The sequence below is a fragment of the Dipodomys ordii genome, unplaced genomic scaffold (assembly GCF_000151885.1).
Source record: "Dipodomys ordii isolate 6190 unplaced genomic scaffold, Dord_2.0 Scaffold96, whole genome shotgun sequence".
In the NCBI taxonomy this organism is placed as follows: Eukaryota; Metazoa; Chordata; class Mammalia; order Rodentia; family Heteromyidae; genus Dipodomys; species Dipodomys ordii.
Genome location: NW_012267312.1, coordinates 4,038,857 through 4,065,635, shown reverse-complemented (window position 1 = coordinate 4,065,635; position 26,779 = coordinate 4,038,857). Strand labels below are relative to the sequence as shown.

The 26,779-nt window shown below is 33.7% G+C and overlaps 1 protein-coding gene across 1 annotated transcript in view; it reads right to left on the bottom strand.

Annotated features, from left to right (window-relative positions):
• The window catches only part of LOC105993453, a 147,459-nt gene extending 120,775 nt beyond the window's left edge, over positions 1–26,684 (bottom strand). The window contains 5 exon segments of the mRNA XM_013026725.1: positions 16,573–16,717; positions 20,152–20,229; positions 23,854–23,985; positions 25,041–25,102; positions 26,654–26,684. Coding sequence (XP_012882179.1) covers positions 16,573–16,717; positions 20,152–20,229; positions 23,854–23,985; positions 25,041–25,102; positions 26,654–26,684 — 448 coding nt within the window.
• Positions 26,685–26,779: the final 95 nt, after the last annotated feature.

Genomic DNA, 26,779 nt, shown 5'->3' with positions numbered 1-26,779 from the left:
AAGAAAATGTGGTATATATACACAATGGAATTCTATGCCTCCATCAGAAAGAATGACATTGCCCCATTTGTTAGGAAATGGAAAGACTTGGAAAAACAGGACTTCTTTAAAAAAATATATTGTTATTGTAAAAGGTGATGTTTAGAGGTGTTACAGTTACATAAGTCAGGTAAAGAGTACATTTCTTTTTGGACCATGTCACCCCTTCCATCTCTCTCCCAGTGTTCCCTTTTGTCCCCACCCACAAATTGTATGATTCATTTTCAACATGCTGCATTTGTTCACCCTTTGTCCCACCATTTTATGCCCCTATTCCCTTCCCAAGGACAGATAAACAAGATAAAGAGAAATTAAAACAAACAAAAAAGCAACAAAGGAAAAAACCTCTTGGTCCCATTTCTTGGAGTTCATTTCAATAATAATTTATAAAATCAGATGCACACAGAGGACTTCTTTAAAGTTGTTTTCTGACTATATTAATTTTAGTATGTGCAGAATGAAAATGAGGTCAGGCAACTGCCATGAGGCTCCAAAGGGATTACTGAGAAAAGAATATGCTGAGATGAAAGAAAAGGGCTATCTTCTCCCACAATTTTTAGATTAGATAAGATTGCCAGGATTGATTGACTGGCCAATTTCATCTGTTAAGGAAAGACAAGAAGTTCCCATGTGGCCATTTACTATGTGTTAGGCACTAAAGTTCAATATAGGAACCTGCAACATAATTCCTGAAAACAGAGCATAACAGACACTGGCCAAGGCCCTTTCAAACCTGAATCTCCAATGCAAATGTCTCATAGAGAGAAATATGGTTACTTGGTTAGTGTAAATTCAAGTTTCTATCTTAGAATCTACAAAATCTACCTACAGTGTGGCCTTGTAGGAATTGGGGCTATCGATGGTATCATCAGAAAAAAGGATTACAGTATTATGGGTTATGGATTATGCATGATCATGCTCCTAAGTGAAAGCTTGAGCCAGATAGAAAAGCAATAGATGTATTATACCAAGTGTTTCTCTCTGTACCGGAAGCTTTACTTAACAAAATGAACTTATTAGATGATCAGTCTGTGATCATTGGGAAAAGAGGGATGTTTGAACAAGCAAAGAGAAAATGAATGTGGGAAATAATGGGCTTCATATTAACAATTTACAAATTAGGATTGAGAAGACTATATGAAAAATGAGAAATCTTATCTGTACCTTCAGCTGATGAAATGACTTTAAAATATGCAGAATATTTAAATACACAATAAAATGATTAATATAGGAATAATAAATCAAATTATACGCAAAATTTAAGAGAAAAGTACTTACTTGGACAGAACTGTACCGTTATACTACACTTTTCGCCTGGCTGCAGATTCCCAATCAGTCTACTAAGGTGAAATATGCCTTCTTTAAAAAGACTGGCACTATTAGTAGGATCCATAGACCAATATACAATATTTTTGGAAATATTTTGTAAGACAAGAGTCTGTATATGTATACACAAAAAAGAAGTATTTTAAAAATAGCAAGTGCAATATAAAATTTAGTTGTATTATCATATCAAGTTGATGGACTTATGCGCACAGTTAAATGATTAAAAATGGTTTGCTTACATTAAAAGCTTTCAAAGTCATATCAGGCCAACAAAGGGGTATGAAAACACGTTCGCAGTAGTGTAAGCACATTAACTGAGGTAATATTATATATATATATATATACCTTTGCCAATCGTAAGAATGAAGAGTAACAATAGACATCATTTTCAATGGTGATAATGAAAAACCCTTCAGTTTGGAAAACAGTTCTTTACAGGACTAATTATGTACCTACCATTTAAGCCTGTAATTCTAATCATACTTATTTACTTGAGTGAGTTCATCATTTATGTTTACACGAAAACTTTTATGTGAATTGTTATAATAGTTAAATTCATATTCACCAAACAATGGGATTTTTAAAATGAACAATATTTCTTTCAACCAATATATAGATAAACTATAGTGCACCCACACAATTGAATGAAGGGCAACAATAAAGTAGATGAAATACTAAGTAATGTAAAACATAGATAGGTATTGAATATATATTTAGAGGTTCTCAGATCCAGATAATTATAATAAAAATTTTCTACCATTGTGGAAGTGAAAGAAAATATCATTGCCAAATGTAAATTCAAAGAAGGACCAGTTTTGGCCACCAAGAGGCCCGTGGAGTGTTTAGATGCTGACACTGTTTTGCATTGTACTAAGAAAATAGATATATCAATCCCTGTATTTTTTTAAACCCCAAAATAAGTAAACTACATGTAAACTTACATCATCTCTGTGAATCAGAAACAATAAATAAAGGTAGTACAGACTTCAGACTGTGACACACTCCATTCCACAATATGTATAAAGTAGCCTCACTCCAATTAGAGGTAAGTACATACACTGAACATTAACTAATACATGTGTTACTGTTACTAACAGCAATTCTGCAATTTCTTTAATGTGATACTGAGACACAAAGTAAGTAAATAAATTATAATTAGTCATGGGCAGATTTATCATTGTCAAGGAAAGAAGTTTAAAAAATGGGTAAAGGAAAAAGTGTGAAATAAAACATTTTGTGATGGATTATAGGTGTGTGTGTATATGTGCGCGTGTGTACATCTGTTTTCCTGGCACTATTTACTGTTGGCCTACCCATGATACTCAGTAACAGCTAGTATTTCCAAAACTTAGATTTTGGTTCTTAAACATCAGGTATTGGAATTTCTTGAAGCTCTATCTCTAGAACTGGGGCAAATCAAATACTAGGTAATCACAGAACATTTGATCTTGCTAGTAAATAAGAATAAATTACAATAATGCCAGAATGGTCAAAGGGCAATTTAAAAGAGCTTATTAATAATGTAATATTAAATTTTAACAAAAAGTATAGTTGGGCACTAGTGGTTCATGCCTGTAATCATCACTACTCAGAAGGCTGAAATCTAAGGATTTCTGTTTGAACTCAGCCCAGGCAGTTAAGTTCATGAGACTCTTACCTGCAATTAGCCAACAAAAAAATCTCAGAAGACTGGAGCTGTGATTCACGTGGTAGAGTGCCAGCCTTGAGAAATAAACCTAAGGGACACCACCCATGCCCTGAGTTCAAGCCACACAACAGTCACAAAAAATGTACAAAATTAAGTTTACAGCTGAGTTCTTAGTAAATAATAAAATTAATAAATAGGAAGAGGCAATACTTTTGTTGCTGAAAATTTCAAATAAAATATATGTAAATGTCTCACTTAAAAGCTCCCTGTTCCTTGAGAATGGGCCGAAATTAATGTCAAAATGCAGAGGATGAACAAAGAAAAACAATTTTGAAGTAAAAATACGAAGGATGTATCACCAATGATGAGTGATTTTGGTGTCATGTACTTATTTCATGTGATAAAATGGACATTTAACGACTTGACTTTTATTTCTGAAACACAGTTACCTTATAATTTCTTATAATTATATAAATATAATTCATGGGAGATGCAAATGGTGTAGTAAAATGAGATTTCCTTCTCCAGGGAGCCGATGTGGCTCATTTGTCATTCAGAAAAACACATGTATTAGAGTTTAGATTCTTTTTATTTATATGAACTGAATGAATTTTGAATGATGTAAAATCTCATATTTAAGAAGAAAATTTTCCAATTCTGGAATTCAGTTCAATTCAGTTCACTAATGTTTCATCTTCAGTGACACATACAAAGTAATTTTTTATTTTTTGAGCTTTTATTAGAATAAGGTGAATTGATGTATATTTGCAAAATACACACACACATACACACACACACACATATATGGTGATGATTACAAGGCATGAGCCACTAGTGCCCAACTATACTATATATTTTAATTTCAAAAGATTATTTGTCTATCTCTAACTATAATAACATTAAGTATTTTATCCATGTAATTTCTTTTTGGCAACACAGAGGTTCATAATTGGTTGTAAATATAACAGTGCTCTTAGGCATAAAAGGGACAGTACAAATTCAAATTCCTTTAATGTGTATACCTCATATGCCTCTCTTAATTATAAGAAAAAAGAGATACATAGAAAGTCAAATAAAATAAACTAATATAAAATTTTCTATTATATATGTGGATTTTCACATATTTAGTTAAGGAGAAATTATTCATAGGGAATAATTCAAGCCACTAATGCTTTAGAATAACCAACTAAGTAAACTAAAATCTATAACTATATGAAAACCATACTTATAAAACCCGTGGTAAAATATAGCAATTTTCCATACATACCTTTGTTCTTGTGATGTTTACATTAGATTCCATCTCATATAAAGGAATATTAAATATAAATGCAGTATTTGATAAGTATATTGGTGCATATAATACTTCAAAAGAGAAATAAAAACATGATATAAGCTCATAGATATTTTTACTCATGAAATATGAAAATGAGATATATTTCTGTTTTATATTCCCAGCCAGAAAATAAAATTACAATCCAAAATATTTTATATATATTGACTTTTTATATTATGAAAGTAAATTTTGCAATAATTTTAATGGTAATAAATGACAAGTAAAATAAGAAAATAACTATTGACATATAAATATAAAATATACTGAATATTAAGATAAGCAAAAGCAAATCAAACTAAAATTATGTCTATACTAAAATTTTACTAATGAAGAAACAAACAGAAATGAAGAACAATTCATTGGAATTTGTTGAAATTGATAGATGGCATATTAAATAACATTGCCTAGACGAACCAATACTTTTCTAGGAGTAAATGCAATTTTGTGAGACTTTAGAAATAAATCACTTAATGCATTACAAAGGCACTTTTCCTTTTTGGAAAACCTATAGGTTTTGAAATTATCGTGAGATATTTGAAATTTTAATGGAAACTGTAGGATCTAATTAGCTTTTGGGAAAACAAGTATATGTGAACAAAATATCCAGTCCTAAAATCATTGGTATCTTAAGTATGCTTTTATTGCATGACTAACATTAGTAGATGTTTAGGTTAAGACTTGTAGGAAAGAAGAAACTTGTAAATGATGTTCAACATTATGTTACATGCAATATTGTCTTGAGAAATCCTGAGAAAGGCTGGCAGATGTGCAGAAAGTAGTACATGTAATATCTATTTTATATTTGCAATTTGAATATATTTGGTCATATAGAAGATAACCAGAAAAATAATAGGTTTGCTTCAATATTGTAAAAAAAAATTTTGGCATTTTAATTTGTCATGCACACAACCTTATTGCCATTAAGCAAAGTAGTAATCTTCCTTTTAACACTGATTATTATTATTAGAGAGCTATTTATTCTCTTAAGAAACTGAATTGCTTTTTAAATTTTTTTAAAGATTTACAGCCTAAAATTTCAAATGATCATTATTCCCATTCATTGGTATGCTAACTTCCACACAAAAATACGATATTTGGAGATTATTATAAAATGAAACGACAAAGGTCAATAGAAATCAAAAGAACTACTACAAAACAAGAATCTTAAGAGAAAAACTCTCCAAAGAGAGATAAAATAGTTAATATAAGAAAATGTCAGAGAAATCACAAGATAAAGAGAAAATGGTTTCTTTCCACAAAAACACTGTTTGTAACTAAAGAAATAATCCAGTGGGCCCTGGTGGCTCATGCCTGTAATCTTAGGTACTCAAGACGCTGAGAATTGAAGATCACAATTCAAAGCCAACCGGGGCAGTAAAAGTTGGTGAGACTCTTATTTAAAAAAACTACTCAGAGAAATCCAGAAGTGGTGCTGAGGGTCAAGTGGTAGTGTGCTAGTCCCAGGACTGACAAATCATCATCATCATCATCATCATCATCATCGTCGTCATCGTCGTCGTCCAAAAGTATTAAGAACTCTTTCTAGTTTAAAATTGTCAAATTTTAAACTAATTGCCAAATTTTAAACTAATTTCCAAATTAAAATTACACTCATGTAATTCTAGATACTCAGGAGTTGAGATTTAATGACCACAGTGCGAAGCCAGCCTGGTAGGAAAGGATGTGAGACTCTTATCTCCACTAAACTGCCAAAAAGTCTGGAAGTGTAGCTGTGGCTCATATGGTAGAACACTAGCCTTGAGCAAAAAAGCTCAGGGAATAGCGCTCAGGCCCAGAGTTCAAACCCTAAGACTAGCACAAAAAAAAATTGCCGAAAGTTTAAATATTGGTAACCACTCCTTAAATTTTTGTTTCTAAGACCTCTGAAAGAGGAAAATATTATAATTTTTTTGGGTCCGGTCGTGGGGCCTGAACTCTGGGCCTGGGCGCTGTCCCTCAGCTCTTCAGCTCAAGGCTAGCACTCTACCACTTGAGCCACAGCACCACTTCCGGCATTTTTTCTTTTTGCTTATGTGGTGCTGAGGAATCGAACCCAAGGCCTCATGTATGCAAGGCAAGCGCTCTACCACTGAGCCACCTTCCCAGCTCAAATATAATTTTTAAGTAACACTAGGAAGCACTGAGGAAAAGAGAGACTTTATTATAAAATTAATGAACAGGATTATTAAAGATTAATAAACCTGAAAGAAACAAATATTTTTAAATATAAAAATTAACATAGGTAAGCATAAAAATGATCTAATTGACAAACTACAATTAGACAATATTTTTTATTTTTGAAAAACAAGGTTTCTTAAAATTAAATTAAGTTGAACTTCGAAGAACTCCCATTCCAGCTACATCATTATTAATCTAGATCATAAACAAAAGTTAAATAAATTTCTATCATAATATGCTATTTTAGTCAGACCCAACTCACTTACTGCCATTCACATTCATTAACTAATATGATGCACATCACTTATATGTAATGAAAATATAACTCAATATCAGAAGTACAAATACAAAATTTAGACTGACTTTTCATTAAAATATTATGCATATATAATAACAAAGATAAAGCTTGTCAACAGTATAGTTTGCAGAGTCTAGAGATCTTATTCTTGAATATTTGGAGAAACTAAGCAGATAAATATTCAACAATATTCTAAATCTTTAGGTGTACTTAGTCCATTAATATGCATGGCTTTATAGTAAATGTACTTTTTGAGATAAAATTGTCATTGCTTTAATTTTATTTTTAATTCATTTTATTTCAATAAGATATTTTGGCTTAATTGTAAAACTTTCCATATAGTAAAACACTACATGGACCTGTTTTCAATTCTTTCCTAATTTTATTAGTAAGTCACCTGTGAATATATGTGCTACGAATCAAGACTCCATCTCATAGAATAACATAGAATAACAATTTAAGTGAGATAAAAGGAATCATATACTTTTACTAATATTTATTTTTTGAAACATAATTGTCATATTCACATCTAACTTTATAGATGCTTAAATGTAAGTTTTCAGCTTACTCCCTTCAATTACTGCTTCCTATTACATACATACCAGTAGCTTGAACATGACAAGGTGGGATTAGAGGTGTTGTTTTTGGCACCAGAGGAATATTCTTCGAAATATGTTCAGTATAAAGTTCTGAAGCTTTGAAGGAATTCACAACAACTTGAATAGTGAAGTCATATGTTGCAACCTGACAAATACACATATTACTTGTGACTGTTTGCTTCCAAAAATACTACTTGGGTGAAAAAAGTATAAGAAATTTTCAAAATAAAATTAGCATTTGAGAGTAAAATTACATTATAGTTGATATTATTAAAAATTGACAAGCAATGAAAATAAAAACTATATTTATTTAATAATTACAAGAATTTCTTAAACAGAAGTAACAACAGTAAGGGCTGATAAAGTTATGAGTATTTAGTACTTTTGTGTATTCTTGATAGGAAACAAATATTTTACAGTAATGCCAGAAACTTTCCCGTTTCTTAGAAGTTAAATATATACTTTATATAAATTCTAGAATTTTCATGGATACAAGATATCTTTTCTTTTATCTAAATCTCTTATAATTCATTTCATCAATGTTTTGTAGTGTTTTAAAAAAATCATTAACATAGCTATTTATTGTCATTACCAAGTATTATGTACAAATGTAGTTGCTTTGGTGTATGAGTATTTCACTCTTTGGTTAAGTTTATTATAAGAAATTATTCTTTATATTATTGGACACTGTTGTAGAGATAAGTCCCTACTACTAGAAGGTACTATTGTTGTACGCTACGGAACAATAACTTCCAGGCTGAGCTTTGCTTTGAGTGACTCCATTTTATAAAACTAGTTTTTTATCCATTTTGAGTGTAAATGCTTAGGTAAATGACTCCATCTTGTTTGTGCAAGTAAATGACCACCATCTTACTTGCCCACAACATGAAGTATTGATTGATAAGTAACTTACACAAATAAAATATTACCATCTATTTTGAACTTATAAAATTAAATCAGAAACACTTGTACCCATGAGTGTATCACACCCATACCAGAAAAACAAGACCCATGAGTTTATTAAACATACTATGCTAAGGAATGTTACAATTCCCTCTCCTGAATGATATAAAAAAGGGGCTCTGGATTACAGTAGCACCGATAGACCTATTATTAGACCACTTGTCATGAGAACATTTGTCAGGAAATAAACTCCCAACTTTGTTCCCAAAGCTTCAGCTCAGCAAGATTCCTCCTACTTCATGTGGCTCATCATTTATCCATATCTAGTGAACCGTGAGCCAATTCTCCACCTTGAACCAGCTATGAGCTTTTACATCCTTTATTAATCAGCACATCTCTGGGCTAGGTTTTATATTAATACTTTATTTAATCACTTACAATGACAGTTTCTGCATCTGTATCAGCTCTCTGTCTTTTGCTTTTGCCTTCAGTAAAACCTATTTGAACATTACGGCGGTTTAACCTTCTCTTGGCCATTTTCTTGCCTATATGCCATTGTGTGAAGTGGCATATATGATTGTCAGTATTTGCAATTAAGATTTTTTTTTCAGTCATGGGACTTGAACTCTGGGCCCAGGTTCTGTCCCTGAGCTCTGTAGCTCAAGGCAAGTGCTACTATTTAAGCCACTGTGCCACTCCTGGTTTTCTTGTGGCTAATTGGAAGTAAGAGTCTCATGGAGTTTCCTGCCTGGGCTGGCTTTGAACCACCATCCTCAGATCTCAGCTAGGATTACAGGTGTGAGCCACTGGCGCCTAGCCGTAATTAAGATTATAATGAAATCAAAGGATCTGTGTTTGCCAATGGCATAAGTATTAAGTGCGTATGTATGAAAATTCCACAATGAAGCTTATTATTTTGTATTAATTTGTTAAGGAAGAAAGAATACCTAGTGACTTAACAGCAAAACTTTGATATAGCTTGGGAATTTATTATCATTTAATATATGGAAAATTTTAAATGTGTTCAAGTAGCAGACATTGTTTTCTCACAACAAAGAAATTATTTTTAAATGTTTCATTCTTAATGAATAGAAACATAAATGATTATTAAATGTTGACTTTTTTCACCCTCTGTCCCTCCATTTCTGGGCCTAACCTTACACTCCCAAAGACATATAAAATGCTGACTTTTGAATCTTACAATTTTTCTGAATGTATTTAATATCTCATAGTTTTGGTAGAGATCCTCATTGGTGTTTTTGTCACGTTTGAACATTGTACGGAATGATTAGACAAAGAAAAGAATGAATGAAATCTTAATTAGAAAGGGAGCAACTGTGCCTCTTTCAGATACATGATCCCATACATAGAGAACCCTAAATAGTACACACATGCACGCACACACACACACACACACGCGCGCGCGCACACACACACACACACACTATTTTCTTATGCATCTTTGGTGTATTTATAGAGGTGAGCAGAAGTAAGAATAATAGCACTCAAACATAATAAAAGATTTCAAGATCATAACAATGATAGTTTCAGAGATACATAGATCTAGTAATAAGACCTGCTGAAAATAAGAAAAGTTTTAAGTGAAATGGAGAACTACATGATATAAAGAATACATTTTCTGCTCTGCTCTAGTGATTGTATTGCTCTGCTCTGCAAACGTTTTTCATTTGGTTTTTGTTTAACTTTAGCTGTCCATGCTGCTGCCAATACCATCTCCTGTCATGGAAACTTATGTAAACAAGTTTGTTCCCACAACAGAATTACAGAAACATAAAATACTGAAGCATGTGTGTTTTTAATGGCCCTTTCATTTCTTTGACAAAACAGAGTAAGCAACTCATGATGATCTATTTCTACAGCAGCACAAGCAAATAGATATCAAGGAATAAATGGCTTAAAGATTTTGTCTTTTTGTACAAATACAACTTGTCTTGATAACATATTCATAAAGAAAAATACAAATACACTTGTTACAGTGCATACATTGTGCTCCAATAATATCTTGCTAGAGATAACAAAATCAGAGAATCCTCAAATGCCTTATATAAAACTGGTATAGTTTTAAATTTCCTATATATGGTATATCTAGACCAATCATAACACCTAACAAAATGCAAACTATTTAAGTAGTTGTTCTTTTTAGAGAAGAATAAGTAATAAAGTGTGCACACTTTTTTCCAAAGTCTTTCAATCTGTGGTCGTTTCAATGCTAATATGGAATCTTTGGACATATTAGGCTGACTGTATATTACTTTCAGAATACAATTTTATATTTAAAGTTTTTCATACACTGTGCATTTATATCCATATTTTAATGCCAAATACTATTCAGAAGCCCAAACTTTAATTCTTCAATGACTGTTGGAAATGGCTTCTTAATAGAAGAAGGGAAATGGAAGCGAGATTAATGGAAACTGGTGATTCTTGGGGTGGGAAAAATAAGCAGCAGGAGGAGGGGAAAGGAAAGGACAATAGAGAGTGAATACTGTATAATTCCATTATGTGTATATGAAATAAGCACAATGAAACTCACCAAAAACTATTTTTCAAAAGAGTTTCCAAGAAGAGCAATGGAAAAATTTATTTAGCTAGGCACCAGTGGCTCACGCCTTTAATCCTTGCTTCTCTGGAGGCTGAAATTTGAGGATTGCAATTCAAAGACAGCACTAGCAGGAAGGTCTGTGAGACTCTTATCTCCAATTAACAATAAAAAAAAAACAGAAGTGGCTCTCTGGCTCAAGTGGTAGAGCACTAGCCTTGAGTACAAAAGCTGAGGGACAGCACCCAAGCCTTGAGTTCAAGCCCAGGTCCAGCACTAAAAAACAGAGTAATATAGATAGGATGAATTTGATCAAAGTACATTATAAACATATTATAAATATCACAATGCAACCCTTTTGCACAATTAATTTATGTTAATATAAAAGATAGGGAGAAAAGCCTAAAAGGCTAGGGTTGTGGATGGAATTCTAAGTGGATACTGAAGTCACTCAAGAAATGAGAATACAGGGTGAAAGTATGAGCTTGGCTTGTGATGACAAAGAGCATATTTTGAGGGGATTGTTCTTCCTAATGGATGTGGTACACTTATATAATATTAAGTTAAAGTAACAAGAATTTGCAATAAATTCAAGCAAAATCAATCCAGTTTGAAGGATTCAAGACCCAGACCATAAGCCATAGAAAAGTCTAAGGAAAGGGAAAAAATCATCTTGAGATAAGCATGTTCCTGATAAGCAGTCCCTGGAGGGAAAGGAACCCCAGAATCCATAGAGGAATTATGGAAATATAAGAACATATACAGTAGAGAGGAAGGAAGGGGAGAAAAGCAAGATGTGAGGGGAGTAGGAACTGATAGGGATGATAATAATTCATAAGTATGTTTCTATGAAGAAGACTGAAATCAACAATCTGAGTCATGATAGGGTAAGTTATGACAAATATACAATATTGAATCTTGACTAATCTTGTTACTAAAAATTCACTAGCAAAGATGATACAATACTATTGTATTTATTGCTTTCATTTAATCAATGCTAGTAAAGCACAAAACATCATTTTAGCTATATTGAACATGTGTGTGTGTTTGTGTGTTAAGATATAAATCTTGTACTCTGTTATATAGAAGTTTGATAGAAAGAAGAACTTTCTCTGGCATTTCTATTTAGAAATTCTGGAGCAAAAGCATTGCAGAGTTCATTTCTGAAATGAAGCACGCGGTATCTCTTCCTTCTGAGCACATTCTGGAAGAAGGTTTTGCTTTTGTTTGCTTGTTTTTGCCATTTACAAAATCAATAAAAAAAAGCAAGGGTTGCTTAGAACATCATTAAAAAACAAAAGGACGTTATAAAAGAAATCACTATTACAGCAATACCTCTTGAATGCTCTCAGGAAGTCCTCAGCAATTTCAGACAGTAATTATAAGAGTATTAAGCATGCACAATACCAATTTAAGTGCAAAACAAGGGTTTGCAAGATTATAAGTGATTTTTCATTTCACATAATTTTTTCCTCTACTTTGTAACATATCAGTTCTTCAATTTTCTAGAGAATTGAATTTTTTCTAGAGTATATAGCATCTCCTGAGACATTCTGCATACATGAACCATATATAACTAATTGTTTGCTAAATTAAGTCTACCCAGCCATGGTGGCTAAATTGAACAACCCACTACACTAGAATATAGGTGATCTTTGAATTGTTTGCAATTCTACTACTTTCCTGTAATATGAATAATAGAAAATGGAACTTACTTCTGTGGGAGAAAACACTATGCCACATTCTAAAGATGACATTTCCTCTACTTCAAAAGTATATATACAAGAAGTATCCGGGTATATAATTTCTCCTATAAAACAGGAAACCTACATTTAAAATGTATACCAGCATTTTTAATGTGCAACTATGAACATTGGGAAATCTCATTAACTTATTTATAGTAATCAAGAGCAATTATTAGTCAGATGCCAGAGGATCATGCCTATAATTCTAGCTACTTGGAAGGCTGAGATTGTTGGGATCACAGTTGGAGAAAAAAGCCCACCTGACTCCATTTCAATGACATCTGGATACAGTGGTGCATCCTTGATAGTTAGTAGCTATCCTAGCTAACAGGAGCCTAACAAAGGTGGACTGGGCCTGGGTAGGAATTGAGAGCTCATCTAAAAAATAATGAGCAAAGCACAGAACTACAAGGTGCTCAGTGGTAAGAGTGCCCACTTAGAGAAGCCATATATATATATATATATATATATATATATATATATATATGGATGGATTTGAATTGTGATTCTCAGATCACAATTCTTGAGTAGCCAAGATAATAGGCATGAGCCAGTGGCCCCCAGCAACAAAGTCCTATTTTAATCCCCAAAATTGCTAGGGGGAGTAAAGCAACTATTGAAATAACTGATGAAGTTTCCATAATGTTGCAAGTAAACAAGAATTTTTTTTCTTTTTCTTTTTTGTAGGTCATGGGGCTTGAATGCTGTCCCTCAGCTTTTCAGCTCAAGGTGAGCGCTGTACCACTTGAGCTACAGTGCCACTTCCGGTTTTCTGGTGGTTTATTGGAGACAAGAGTCTCACAGTCTTTCCTGCCCTGGCTGGCTTTGAACCATGATCCTCAGATCTCAGCCTCCTGAATAGCTAGGATCACAGGTGTGAGCCACCAGCGCCCGGCTTTTCTTTTCTTTCCTTTTTTTGTGATCACTTTGGGCTTGAACACAGGGCCTTGGCAGTGTCTCAGACCTTGTACTTAAGGCTTTCTACCACTTGAGCCACAGCTCCACATCTGGCTTTTTTGTGGTTAATTGGAGGAACTTTCCTGCCAGAGTTGGCTTCAAATCCCATTCCCCAGATCTCAGCCTCCTTAGTAGTTTGGATTACAGGCAGGAACAAGCACGCATTCTTAATGCAAAGATTCTAATCAGCAAAACTAATATAGAAATATACAACATACATTTATTCAGCCCATCAAAGAAAATACATTCATTTTTAAAAACCATTCAAAATTCAATTCTCATTCACATGAATGTGGAAAGGAATAAAAGGAAAAGATCAAGTAGCTCAGTGAATCATAGATCCAAGAACAACTGAAAAGAATCCCCATGATGCCTAGCTACTCAAGAGGCTGAGATCTGAGAAGCATGGGCCAAAGCCAGCACATGCAAGAAAGTTTATGAGACTCTTATCTCCAATTAACTGGTAGAAAGCTTGAAGTTGAGCTATGGCTCAAATACTAGAGTGCCAGTCTTCAGCAAAAAAGCTAAGTCACTGAGTTCCAGTTCCAGTAGCCCGACAAATGAAAATTTATAAATATGACAAACATATACCAACAATTTTACTTACCCATCATTTTTTGTTGTGTGACATTTAAAAATTATACTTAGAAATTTTGTTATATTGAATACATTATTCTTAACTATGAATAACCTACTTTGCAATGGACCTCAGGAACACATTATTTAATGATAAAATGAATAAAAATATAAAAACTTTTACATGCAAAATTCTTGCCAAAATGAAAGCACTGCAAGACAAAGACATTAGTTAAAAATACAGACAACTTTTCAGAAGTAATACAACCTTGAGGGTTAATTGGGGGGGGTGGCAAATGAATGAAGAGAGGAAGCGGAAAATACCATCATAAAATTCAATGCATATGGGGCTGGGAAGGTGGCTCAGTGGTAGAGCACTTGCCTTGCATGCATGAGGCCCTGGGTTCGATTCCTCAGCACCATGTAAGCAAAAAAGAAAAAAGCTGGAAGTGGCGCTGTGGCTCAAGTGGTAGAACGCTAGCCTTGAGCTGAAGAGCTGAGGGACAGTGCCCAGGTCCAGAGTTCAGGCCCCAAAACCGGACCCTCCCAAAAAAATTCAATGCATAGTCATCAAAATTAAGAAAATTGCAGGAAAAGGTAGAGTTGGGAGGGATGGGAAGAATGATGTCAGTGGTGACATTAAGATTCATTGTATTCATATACTAATCATTGAATGAAAACTCCTTTGAACAACTATTAAAGATAAAAATAAAATTCAAAAAAGTTATGATCACTGTAATTCCTAAATGATTAGAAAGTTGCACTGGAAACTGTTTTTATGTAAACAATTCTAAAAATCAAATATTTCCCTAAAGTTATCTGATCAATATGAAAGAATGCTAAATTCTAGTTATTAATGCCTGTTAAAAAAACTTCATTCACAGGTGAGGAATAATATTACATGATAACAACCAGATTCTTGATGGATCTCATCTACCATTATAAGTGGACTCCATTTGTCACATAGATCCAACATTCACCTCTGGGATCCTCTCTGTTCTGACTTCTCTATAGGGCAAATCAACCAGGCTGCTTTTCTCTCCTGCCTCTGTGGTTGGGTTACATTATGTGAAACATCAGCAAAACATCACAAATTAGTAGATGAGAGAAAGGTCAGATATTTATATGGTCATTCCTACCCTTGGTTGTAGTTCTAACAATGGCTGTATTTCTTAATAGTTGTAGTACTTACCAATTGCCTCCTCTTCCATAGTTGTACCTCCCAACAGGCTCCAATAACTCTTTCCTCTTGATCTTTTGAATATTTTCTAGATTCTTTTAATTCTGTCCTAATCTCCATAATTTATTTCTTTTCTTTCTCATTCCTTCTTCCTTCTTTTTTTCCTTCTTTCCTTCCTTCCTTCCTTTCTTGTCAGTACCAGGGATTGTATTCAGGGCCTTCCACATGCTGCACAAGTATGCTACCATTTGAACTACGCTATTTTTATTTTATTTGTTGTTTTTATTTGGTTTTTGAAATTAGGTCTCACTAACTTTGCCCAGGCAAGCCTCAAACTTGAGAATCTCCTGACTGTCTCCTAAGTAGTTGGGAGAACAGTGTATACCACCACACCTGGCTTAGATGATTCCTTCACTAAACAACTCAGTTAATCCTTTTGAGTGAGATACTGATTGGTGAACTGTCTATTCACTTTTTAAGGAAATATATGGTCTTTTATGTTCATAGAGGAAAAATCTAGCCCATAAATATTTAGAATATAATTAGAGCTCAAAATATTAACTGAAGAATTGACTAAGCCAATGATCAGAAAACTTTCTACAATGGTCCAAGTGGTAGACATTGTGGACTTTGTGAAACATGTTTTCTACCACAACTGTTCAATTTTGTTATTATAGCACAAAAGTGGCCATAAGCAATATACAAAGGCATCTACATTTTAATTGAACTTGGTTTATAAAAGAAAGTTTCCATTCAAATTAGACCATGGACCTTAGTTTGTCAACTACAGATAAAATGTACTCATGCATGTGCATGTTTTGCTTAATTCTAATATAACAAAGATTCCTAATACATTAATAAGCATGTAGAAGAAGCTTTTAAAGTCATTGACTAATAACTTTATTTCCATTCTTAGCAGATATTGTATGTAACATATGCAACTTAGTACATGGACTCAACTATTAAGTACAATTATATGTCATACATTACCAAAGTACTCTGACATTGCTATTCATTTAATTCCAGACATAAAACTATGAGTTATAAGGTATAAGAAAAAACATGCTTTGAATCTTTGAAGTATTTAATAATAGCACTGCCCTCAAGATTATAACTTAAAACAACTTAAAATTGCTTTGCTTTACAGTAATGCCATTATATTGTAATTTGTAATGTTATTATATATAATTTGTAATATATATTGCATACATATATATGTAAAATACATACCTATGTTGTCCGTAGCAATAATTGAAAAACATTGAAATTCTTGTAGATTAAACTCCACTTTAGCAAGTGTTATACCAATGTTTTTTATTACAAATGGAATAATCTGCGTGGTTCCAATATATGCGCCACAGAATTTAAATTCATTCTAAATTTAAAAAATTTGAAAGTACAATAATTATAGTGTGAATACTTAAAATTATATTTTAGCTCAGTTGTATGTGTGAATGTGTGTGTGTATGTGTGTGTGTGTGTGTGTGTGTGTGTGTGTGTGTGTACCAGTCATGGGGCCTGAACTCAGGTCCTAGGAGATCACTCAAGGCTATCACTCTACCACTTGAGCTGAGCTGAACTCCCCTTGTGGCCTTTTGGTGCTAAATTGGACATAAGATTCTGATGGACTTTCCTGCCTGGGCTGGCTTCAAATCACAATCCTCATATCTCATCTTCCTGGGTATCTAGGATTATAGGTGTAAGCCACCAGCGTCTGACTCTTCTTTACCTCATTCAATTATTCTAACTGTAGGCAATTAGAATCTAGTCCCTTTTTATTTAGTTTCTTGAGTTGCATGTTCTCCACTTTGAGAAAAAGTGGAATCAAATTCATAACTAAATCACCGTTAAACTCATAGGGAATCTGACCACACCAATTCCACCTTTAAAATTTGATTACACACCAGTGTCTAAAGGACAATATCCATGCTCGTTACTAAAGCACATAAAAAAAATCTCCATTGCCTTCTTTATATATTCATCATATTGTATACTTAACTTGCTCCACTCTTACCTTAGAACTTATTATTTCAACAAACACCATGAATTGCTATTTCCAACCAATACCTTATGTTTCACATTTCTTCATCTTAATGATAGAAGTATTTCTTCTGTCAAGAAGACACCTCCCCTGGGCTGGGAAAGTGGTAGAGTGCTTGCCTTGCATGCATGAGGTCCTGGGTTCGATTCCTCAGCACCACATATGCAAAAAGAAAAAAAAAGCTGGAAGTGGTGCTGTGGCTGAAGTGGTAGAGCACTAGCCTTGAGCTGAAGAGCTGAGGGACAGTGCCCAGGCCCAGAGTTCAGGCCCCATGACCGGACCCCCCCCAAAAAAAGACACCTCCCTAATTAGTAATTGTCTGATAAACATTACTCATCCACCAAACAAAATTAGATAATGCATGATTAATCACTCAGGACAATATCACTTATATTTATATTGAAACATCACATAATCTCTGTTTGTTTACAAACTGATTCCTCCAATGAAGATTTTAATGCATTTTTGTGTTTTGTAGCTTGTCAACTGTCTGATACCTACTTAAGTATATAAAGAATGTTTACAAAAAATATCTTAAGTCTAGCTCATATACCAAACATGAGTCTATACCACAAAATTCTGTAAGGAGATGGAGAGTTACTAAAGATAGCCTACATTTCCTTAGCTAAAGAATTATATGGAATATTAAAATGAGATTGAGGCAACAATAGTCTTATCAAGGAAAACAGTATTTTAAGTACAAATGCCTTTTGTTTTATTTAAAGTATAACCTATTTGTTTATGAAAGTCATGAAAATCCAAAACGGGTCATGAAAATTTGATATTTTATATATGTTAAAAAGATCATCATTCTTATTCCTTTCTCAGTTTTCATGCTCATTTGAATATGTTCCTAATGCTTTTAAGATACAATGCCAATGCCACAAATCTTACTATAGTTATTAACAGACTATTGAAAAACATGTTGGTGTAAGATTATTATTTATAAATGATGAAAACGAACTGGTCAACTTGAGTAGGAGGATCAGAAGGGAAAAAAACTGGTAGAAAATAAGGGAAGAAATGACACTGTTCAAAAGGTAGGAGGGAAGGGAATGGTAGGGGAAAAACGATGGAGGAGATGACAATGCTTGATAAGAAACTTACTCATTACCTTGCTCAAGTAACTGTAACCCCTCTGTACAGTATTTTCACAATAAAAACTTATTAAAATTTACTCAGGGCTGGGAAGGTGGCTCAGTGGTAGAGTGCTTGCCTCGCATGCATGAGGCCCTGGGTTCGAGTCCTCAGCACCACATAAGCAAAAAAGCCTAAGTGGTGCTCTGGCTCAAGTGGTAGAGTGTTAGCCTTGAGCTGAAGAACTGAGGGACAGAGCCCAGGCCCAGAGTTCAGGCTCCACAACCGACAAAAAAAAAAGAAATGTACTCATATCTGACTTATGTAATTGTAACTTCCTGTACATCACCTTTACAATAAAAATAAGAGCCGGGCACTGGTGGTTAAAGCCTGTGTTCCTAACAACTCAGGAGGCTGAGATCTGAGGATCACGGTTCGAAGCCAGCCAGGGCAGAAAAGTTCATGAGACTCTTATCTCCAATAAACTACTCAGAAAAAGCTGAAAGTGATGTTATGATTCAAGTGGTAGAGTCCTAGCCTTGAGCACAAAAAGGGGACAGCACCCAGGCCCTTCAAAAAAATTTTAATGATGTATCTAATACTCATAACACAATGTCATAATGGAAGAAAGTCACTTTGGGTAGATGATAATAGAATTCTTGAAGGTTTGGCCAGAAAAATCATTAGGTATTTTTGTATTTGTGTATGTACACAGACTATTAACTGTGGAACAAATTTGATTTATTAACAGAAAATTATTTAAAATAAATTTGATTTAAGAAAATTAACATTAAAACCACAATGAATTATCATTTTATATTGCATAAATTAGCAATTATTTACATCTGATAATATAACTTATGGAGCAATGGAATGTGGAGCAATGGAAACTTGAAAAAAGTAAGAACTTTTCTTGTAAAACCAAGCATATACATACTCTATGTCTAAGGAATGCCATTCTTTGAGAGGCCATTTTATATGTCACTCAGAAGATATGTAAATGAATGGTTATGGTTATAATTCTCTATTGATAAAAACTAGAAATACCTAATTGTAAGTACAAAATAATGAACATACAAATTATAGTATGTCTGTTCAAAGAACTATTATGATTAATGACAATGAACAATATATAGTTTATACATCATTTAGACTGTTAGAAACTCAATATTCAATTAACTATAAGAAGTATGAATTACAAACAGTACATCAATGTTGCAAAACTAAACTATGGAATGATTAAAGCATTAATATGTGTTGTTTCATGATAAACATGTGATTATCTCATATAACAGGACTATAATCAATCTATGGGTGATTTTAATGTCATTGATAGTGTTCTGATACTTGAGGTTAGTGGCAAATTCTTAAAAAATGAATTACAACTTGGGGGGAGGGGGGAAGAGTTGGGGTGTTGGGGAGGGAAGGGATGGTAGGGGAAAAACAAAGGAGGAGGTAACTGCTCAATAGGAAATGTATTCATTACCTTACTCATGTAACTGTAACCCCTCTGTACAGTATTTTTACAATAAAAAAGAATTCAATATTCTGTTTTATCACTTAAATGAATATTGTATATATTATTTTATGTTAAATTACATTAATATATTTTCAAATATAAATTAGCTAAGAGCATATTGAGAAAAAATCACTAAACTCATATTGAGCACAAAGGTATATAGCATACTTACTGGTTCAATTTCAATATCAGCAATCTGAATAGATCCACCAATCCTAAGGTCTATAGTATTTGCATGATGAATGGTAACCTTATTTAGGAGAAATAGAAAGCTTTGTAAAGTTGGGTAAAAATATCATCATTTATAGCTCAAAAGTTAACTTGGATTTACATAAGACTTTATAATTTAAATGAAAGCCACATAATTTAAATGTATAAAAATTAATCTGGCCAGTCACTGGTAGCTTATGCCTGTAATCCTAGCTACTCAGAGGGCTGAGATATGTGGATCATGGTTTGAAGACAGCCCAGGTAAGAAAGTCTGTGAGATTCTTTATCACCAGTTATCCACCAGAAAACTGAGAGTAGAGCTGTAGCTCAAAGTGGTAGAGTACTAGCCTTGATCAAAAAGCTCAGGAATAGTGCCAGGCCTTGAGTTCAAGTGCTATATCTGACAAAAAAAATTATCTGGCATTTGCCATCATATTTCTTGTTTTTTCGAATTGATCATCTGGAAGAAAAAATGTTCAAATGTTACAAACTAGATGGCTTCTGGTTTTGTTTGCAGAATAATTGGAATTCTCTATAACATGTTTTTATTCATAGTTACTATACATTTATAGTTCATATAAACTATATATTTATACTTATGTAGTTATTATACATTATTCAAAATTGAGAAACAGGAGAGTGAGTTAAAAAACGTTCTTCCCTTACAAACATGCACAAATTGAGGGTATAGATGTGGCTGGGAAAGATAAAGAAGAAAGATGAAATGACATTTTGACTTGAAATCTCTTTGTACAACTACTTAAATATGAAAAATAAAAATAAATAAAATGAAATAGAGAAATATGATAAGTCACAATGATCACAACAATAATAAAAGCCATTACAAAATTCTATATGTATCTGGTATAGAACTATATTATGTCCTATTTATATCCTTTTAAAATGTCTGGCCTCTTCAGCAAATGGTGCTGGTAAAATTGGTTAAACACCTGTAGAAAACTTAAGTTAGATCCATATATATCACCCTGCACCAGAATCAACTCCAAATGGATCAAAGACCTCGAAGGCAAAGCAGACACCCTGAAAACATTGCAGGAATGAATAGGAGAAACTCTAGGACTCCTTGGACAGCACGAAATTTTCATAATAAAGACTCAGAAGCACAACAACTTAAAGAAAGGTTGGACGAATAAAATTGCATGAAACTGCAGAGCTTCTGCCTGGCAAAGGACATAGCTAGCAAGATCAATAGAAAGCCCATAGATTGGGAGAAGATCTTCACTGCCATACAACAGACAAGGGCCTCATATCTAAAATATACTTAGAACTCAAAAAATTAAATCCCCACAAAACAAATCCTCAAAGACACAACTGCCCAAAAAATAGGTGGGCTCAACACTTAAAGAGAGACTTCTCTGAACAGGAAATGAGAATGACACATGAAGACACATGAAGAAATACTCAACTTCTCTGGACATAAAAGAAATGCAAATCAAAACAACATAGAGATTCCACCTCACTCCAGTTAGAATGGCTATAATCAAGAACTCTAATAACAACAGATGCTGGAGGGGATGTGGCCAAAAGGGAACCCTACTAGCACTGTTTGTGGGAGTGTAAACTTTTCAATTACTCTGAAAAGCAGTATGGAGATTCCTCAAAAGACCACACATAGGGGAGCTCAAGCTTCCCCTATGACCCAGCAATCCCACTTCTGGACATTTACCCAAATGATCACAAACAAGACCACACTAAAGCTACCAGCACAACTATCTATGCATATTGCAGCATTGTTTACCATAGCAAGATATGGAACCAACCAAGATGCCCCTCGGTAGATGAATGGATTAAGAAAATGTGATATATATTTGTTTTCTATGCTTGCATCAGAAAGAATGTTACCGCCCCATTTGTTAGGAAATGGAAAGACTTGGGGAAAAAAATCATTAAGTGAAGCCAGACCCAAATAAATATAGGTTCCATGATTTCCCTTATTTGCAGTAATTAGTATATGTCTAGGATAATCTTATCAGATGAGCAGAAAAGCTCAAACACTATGCACATATGACCATATAAGATGATGCTAAATGAAATGAACCCCAAGATATGGACACAAGAGGTTCTTCTTTGTTGTTGTCTTTAATGTATTATGTGATTTGTTTCTTTTGAATGTTCTTCCCCCTATGGGATATGCCCTGTTGTCACTGTATTTGATTTTAGTACCCTGCATCTTGTATATACATTTATCTAATTTGGGGAGGGGAAGGGAAATAACAAAATGTTGAAACAAGGACACAGGATGATTTATTGAAACAATAATACTCACATGACACTATGTTGGAAATGAATTTCCAACTTCGGGGAGGGGAAGAAGTAGGAGAGGACGTGGGAGGGGAAGGTAAGGGACAGTAGGAGAAAAACAAAGGAGGAGGTAACAATGTTCCCCAAGAAATGTACTCATTACCTTTCTCTTGTAACTGTACTCCCTCTGTACAGCATCTTTACAATAAAATTAAAAAAATAAAATAGTACTCTGATATATTTACTGTTAATCTCTAAAATTTCAAAGTGTAGAAAACTGATGCATTAAAGAGGACTTTTTTTTCTTTTTCTTGAGGCCATAAAACGTGAATACATGGCAGCAGCTAAACTTGAACCAACAACTTGCCTGAACATTGAATTGCTCCCCACAAAAAAAATAATGAACTGAGGATTTAGTTTTCAAGAAATAGGAGTTATAGATTATCTTAGCATACACTTGTCTAAATAAAATCTCAAAGGTAGAAATAATACTTCTTGAAAGCATAAAGCAGTAAATCAATTATGTATGCTATAGATGTTGTAGATCAACTGCCCAAGAAGTATAAAGCTCTGAGTGCAAACTCCAGTATTGCAAAAAAAATTAACAATTTAAAATATTTTCTGTGATTGGGAAGGTAGCTCAGTGGTAGAGTGCTTGTCTTGAATGCATGAGTCCCTGGGTTCAATTCCTCAGCACCATATAAGCAAAAAGAAAAAAAGCTGGAAGTGGTGCTGTGGCTCAAGTGGTAGAGGGCTAGCTTTGAGCTGAAGAGCTGAGGGACAGTGCCCAAGCCCAGAGCTCAGGCCCCCACGACTGGACCCAAAATAATATATATTTTGTGGAAATCATCTCTAAATTCTGACACCCAATTTTACTAGCACCTAATTTTATGTTAGATTATTTACATCAGTTTACCTATTTTTTCCAGACTTGGGACTTGAACTCAGGCACTGTCCATGAGCATCTTTTGTTCAAGACTAGCACTCTATTACTTGAGCCATATCACCACTTCTAGCTTTTTCTGAGTGGTTTATTGGAGATAAGAGTCTCATGGACTTTCCTGTTCCGTCTGGCTTTGAACTAGCTTTGAGCCTCCTGAGTAGCTAGGGTTGTAAGTGAGAGCCACTAGCACGAAGCTTAGTTTGCTTTTTTAAAAAATAGATCTTCAGACCTAGTTTAATTTCTAGACAATTGGTAGAAATTTTAATTGCCCTTTAACATCATAACCTTAAAATCAACTCTCAATAAGAGAAATAATTAAATTTTCTAAGAATAAATATGACCATTTTATAGTAGCATATGGATGATTATTAATATTTTTTTAAAAAAACAAGTCTTATGTATGCGTATATGCATATATACATTTTCACACATATATACAATACATATGTATATACATACCCTTGCTCTTGTGTCGAATTTTTCTGCCGATGTTGGCGTGCAGGAGATATTAAGAACTGCTAATCCACCAAATGGAATTATACCTTCAGGTGGAGTAATGTTAATAGTAGGCAAAAGGCTATCTTTAGAAACCTGGAATTGAAAAAATTTTAAAGTGAAACATGACCACTTAAAATTACTGTTTCAAAGGATATTTAGGAAAGCATCCCACTTCCTAGACAGATGGCCCTCCTTAGCAAGGGGCTGATTTTGTAATACTATCTGAATAATACACCCCCCCCACACACACACAGACACACACACACACACACACACACACACACTTGAATTGAAACAGGGAATTGCAGCTGTCATTCAGCAAAAAGAACCTCTACAGCATTATTCATTACCTGGAGTGCTTTCTGAAAAAAGACTTAGATGTTGCTGTTAGAGAAGGGACTGATATTCTAGACACTATTTTACTTGCTTCTAAAAACTGAAAGCGATGTCAGTCGGGAGGTGGTTTAATGTGTAAACTATCACACTGATCTTCAAAACATTACCAAAGTCTTTATGTTATGGTTTATCTGAGGCCAGAGTAAAAACGGACTTCTTATTTTCTTCATTTTACCCAGATAGATGATTTGGACGGAAAATGTTAATGTAAAAGTGAAAGTGATAGTCACAACTGGTAATGTCTAATAGCACTAATGAAGGATTTAGCATATTTTTTAGTAAAAACCTATGCCACTGCTTTGCTCATCCCTCAAATAAATAAAGAATGGCAACTATAAATAGATTATCTTCAGACTAATCTCCATTGGTTGCTTCCATGATTTTTTTAAATCACAGAATGTAAATAGGGAGAAATGAGAAAGTATATTACCAAATGCAGACTATAACTTTAAGAAATGTATACTTAATACATTATCAACCACCTATTTTTCATAAATCTGGCTTCTACAGACACTGATCCAGAGCCATCATTGTTCATGGGAAGTACAGTCAAAGAGATAGTAAATACGCAAAACATAAAGATGTATGATTCTGATGCATAGGACACATAGGAAGAAGAATCAGGGACCAGGCATGCCCGGACAAAAATACGAGATGCAATTTTAACTAACTAAAGTATAATAGACTCTATAGAGAGTACAAATAGTATAATTCTTTAGAAAGACTAAGTCAAAGCTCAAGAAAATAAGTACCAGGAAATGGGTACTTGCAAGAGATGGGTCAAGAGGAGAATGGTAGAAGGATGAAGGGGGAACTAAGTAGAATGCAGGCAAGAATGAATTGTTTGTAGAACAAAATTGAGACAAATACAGGAAGGAGTGTGTCAATGGGGGTGAAGATGTTGAAGAAATGATGCAGATCTCGATGCACTATATCCATAAACTGCTTTGTTAAATGGCAAAAATCTCAATATATAAGCTAAAAATCAAAGAATGTGAGAGACGGGGTGTGTTGGGAGGGGTCGGTAAGAATGGTGAAAGGCGTGACATTGATCAAGAGGCACTGTTTTCATAAACTTCTTTGTTGAGTGCTAACACTTTTGTACAACTACTAAAAAATAATAAAAAATCTCAAAACATGTTGGTATAATTTGTGGAGGGGAAGGGAAAAAACAAATCGTTTAAATAGGGATACGGGTGGACCCATTGCAACAATGAGATGTACAAGATGTTATGTCTAAAAAGAACTTTACAACTTTGGCGTGGGCGGGGAGATAGGAAGGGATGGGAAGGGGAAACAAAGGAGGAAGCAACAATGCTTGATAAGAAATGTACTTATTACCTTGCCCATGTAATTGTAACCCCTCTGTATGGTATTTTCACAATAAAAATGATATATTAAAAAACTCTCAAAACATAATTAGGGAAAAAACACAAAAGGGCTAAAGTCATGGCTCAAGTTGTAGAGTTTCTGCCTAGCAACTATGAAGCAACCCCAGTGCCACCAAGAAGACAAATAATGATAATAATTTTTCAAACTTTTTTCTTTTAAAAAACCAGATGACAGAAGGTAAAAAAGAAGAGAACAAATGAAAAGAACTAATAACAAAGGTAGTGAGAGAAATAATTTTCAAGGAAAATAAATATACTCAGAAAATCTTCGTATAAAATAACCTAAAATTTACCAGAAGTACATTTAATAAGAGTATTAACTTCACAGTATTTATGTTACCAACATGTGGATCCAAATATGAAAGGCTGAAAATTCTAAATTACCTTGAAATATGCATGGTGTTGTCCTACATTATGAAGAATAGCTTTTCTCCAAGTTGTTAAACCTTGAGGACTATTACTGAATAGCACCCTTGGCTCCCAAAACATGACCTTGGTGTGACCAAGCTAATAATGGGAGGAAGAAATGGAAAATACAACTGAAATAATAGTAAAATATTTTTGTTCACAATAATAAAATGGTTGAAGTGCTAACAGGAATGCATCACAAATATGATTAGTGAAAGATAAAAGATAATCTTCCTATATTATAGATCAAAAATAGTTTAATGTATAAAAATATCTCACAATGGGTTTTGTATTTTAAGCTTGATTTAAAAGTACTCAAAGTATTATATTATTTTTCTAATTAAAATAAATCTGTAATAGTCTTGTTAGAATGGAGAATATTTTATTTACTTATTTGAAGAACATGATTTGGGTAATTGATGTAAGTTTTCAGACTAAGGTAACAGAAATGAAATAGTTAAACAGCTTAGTCCTTCATAAAAACAAACATTAAATGAACATTTTATTTAATCACTTCATGTTCCTTCATCTTGGAGACAGTTCATGTATCCCAGGCTGGACCTAACCTTGTGATTCTCTGTCTTCAACTTTGCACATGTACGACATTAGATTTTGCCAATTTGCTTTCCATGGAATGCTTCAAAAGTTTAAAGCTTTAAAAGTTTTAAAGATTCAAAAATTTGCCTAAAATA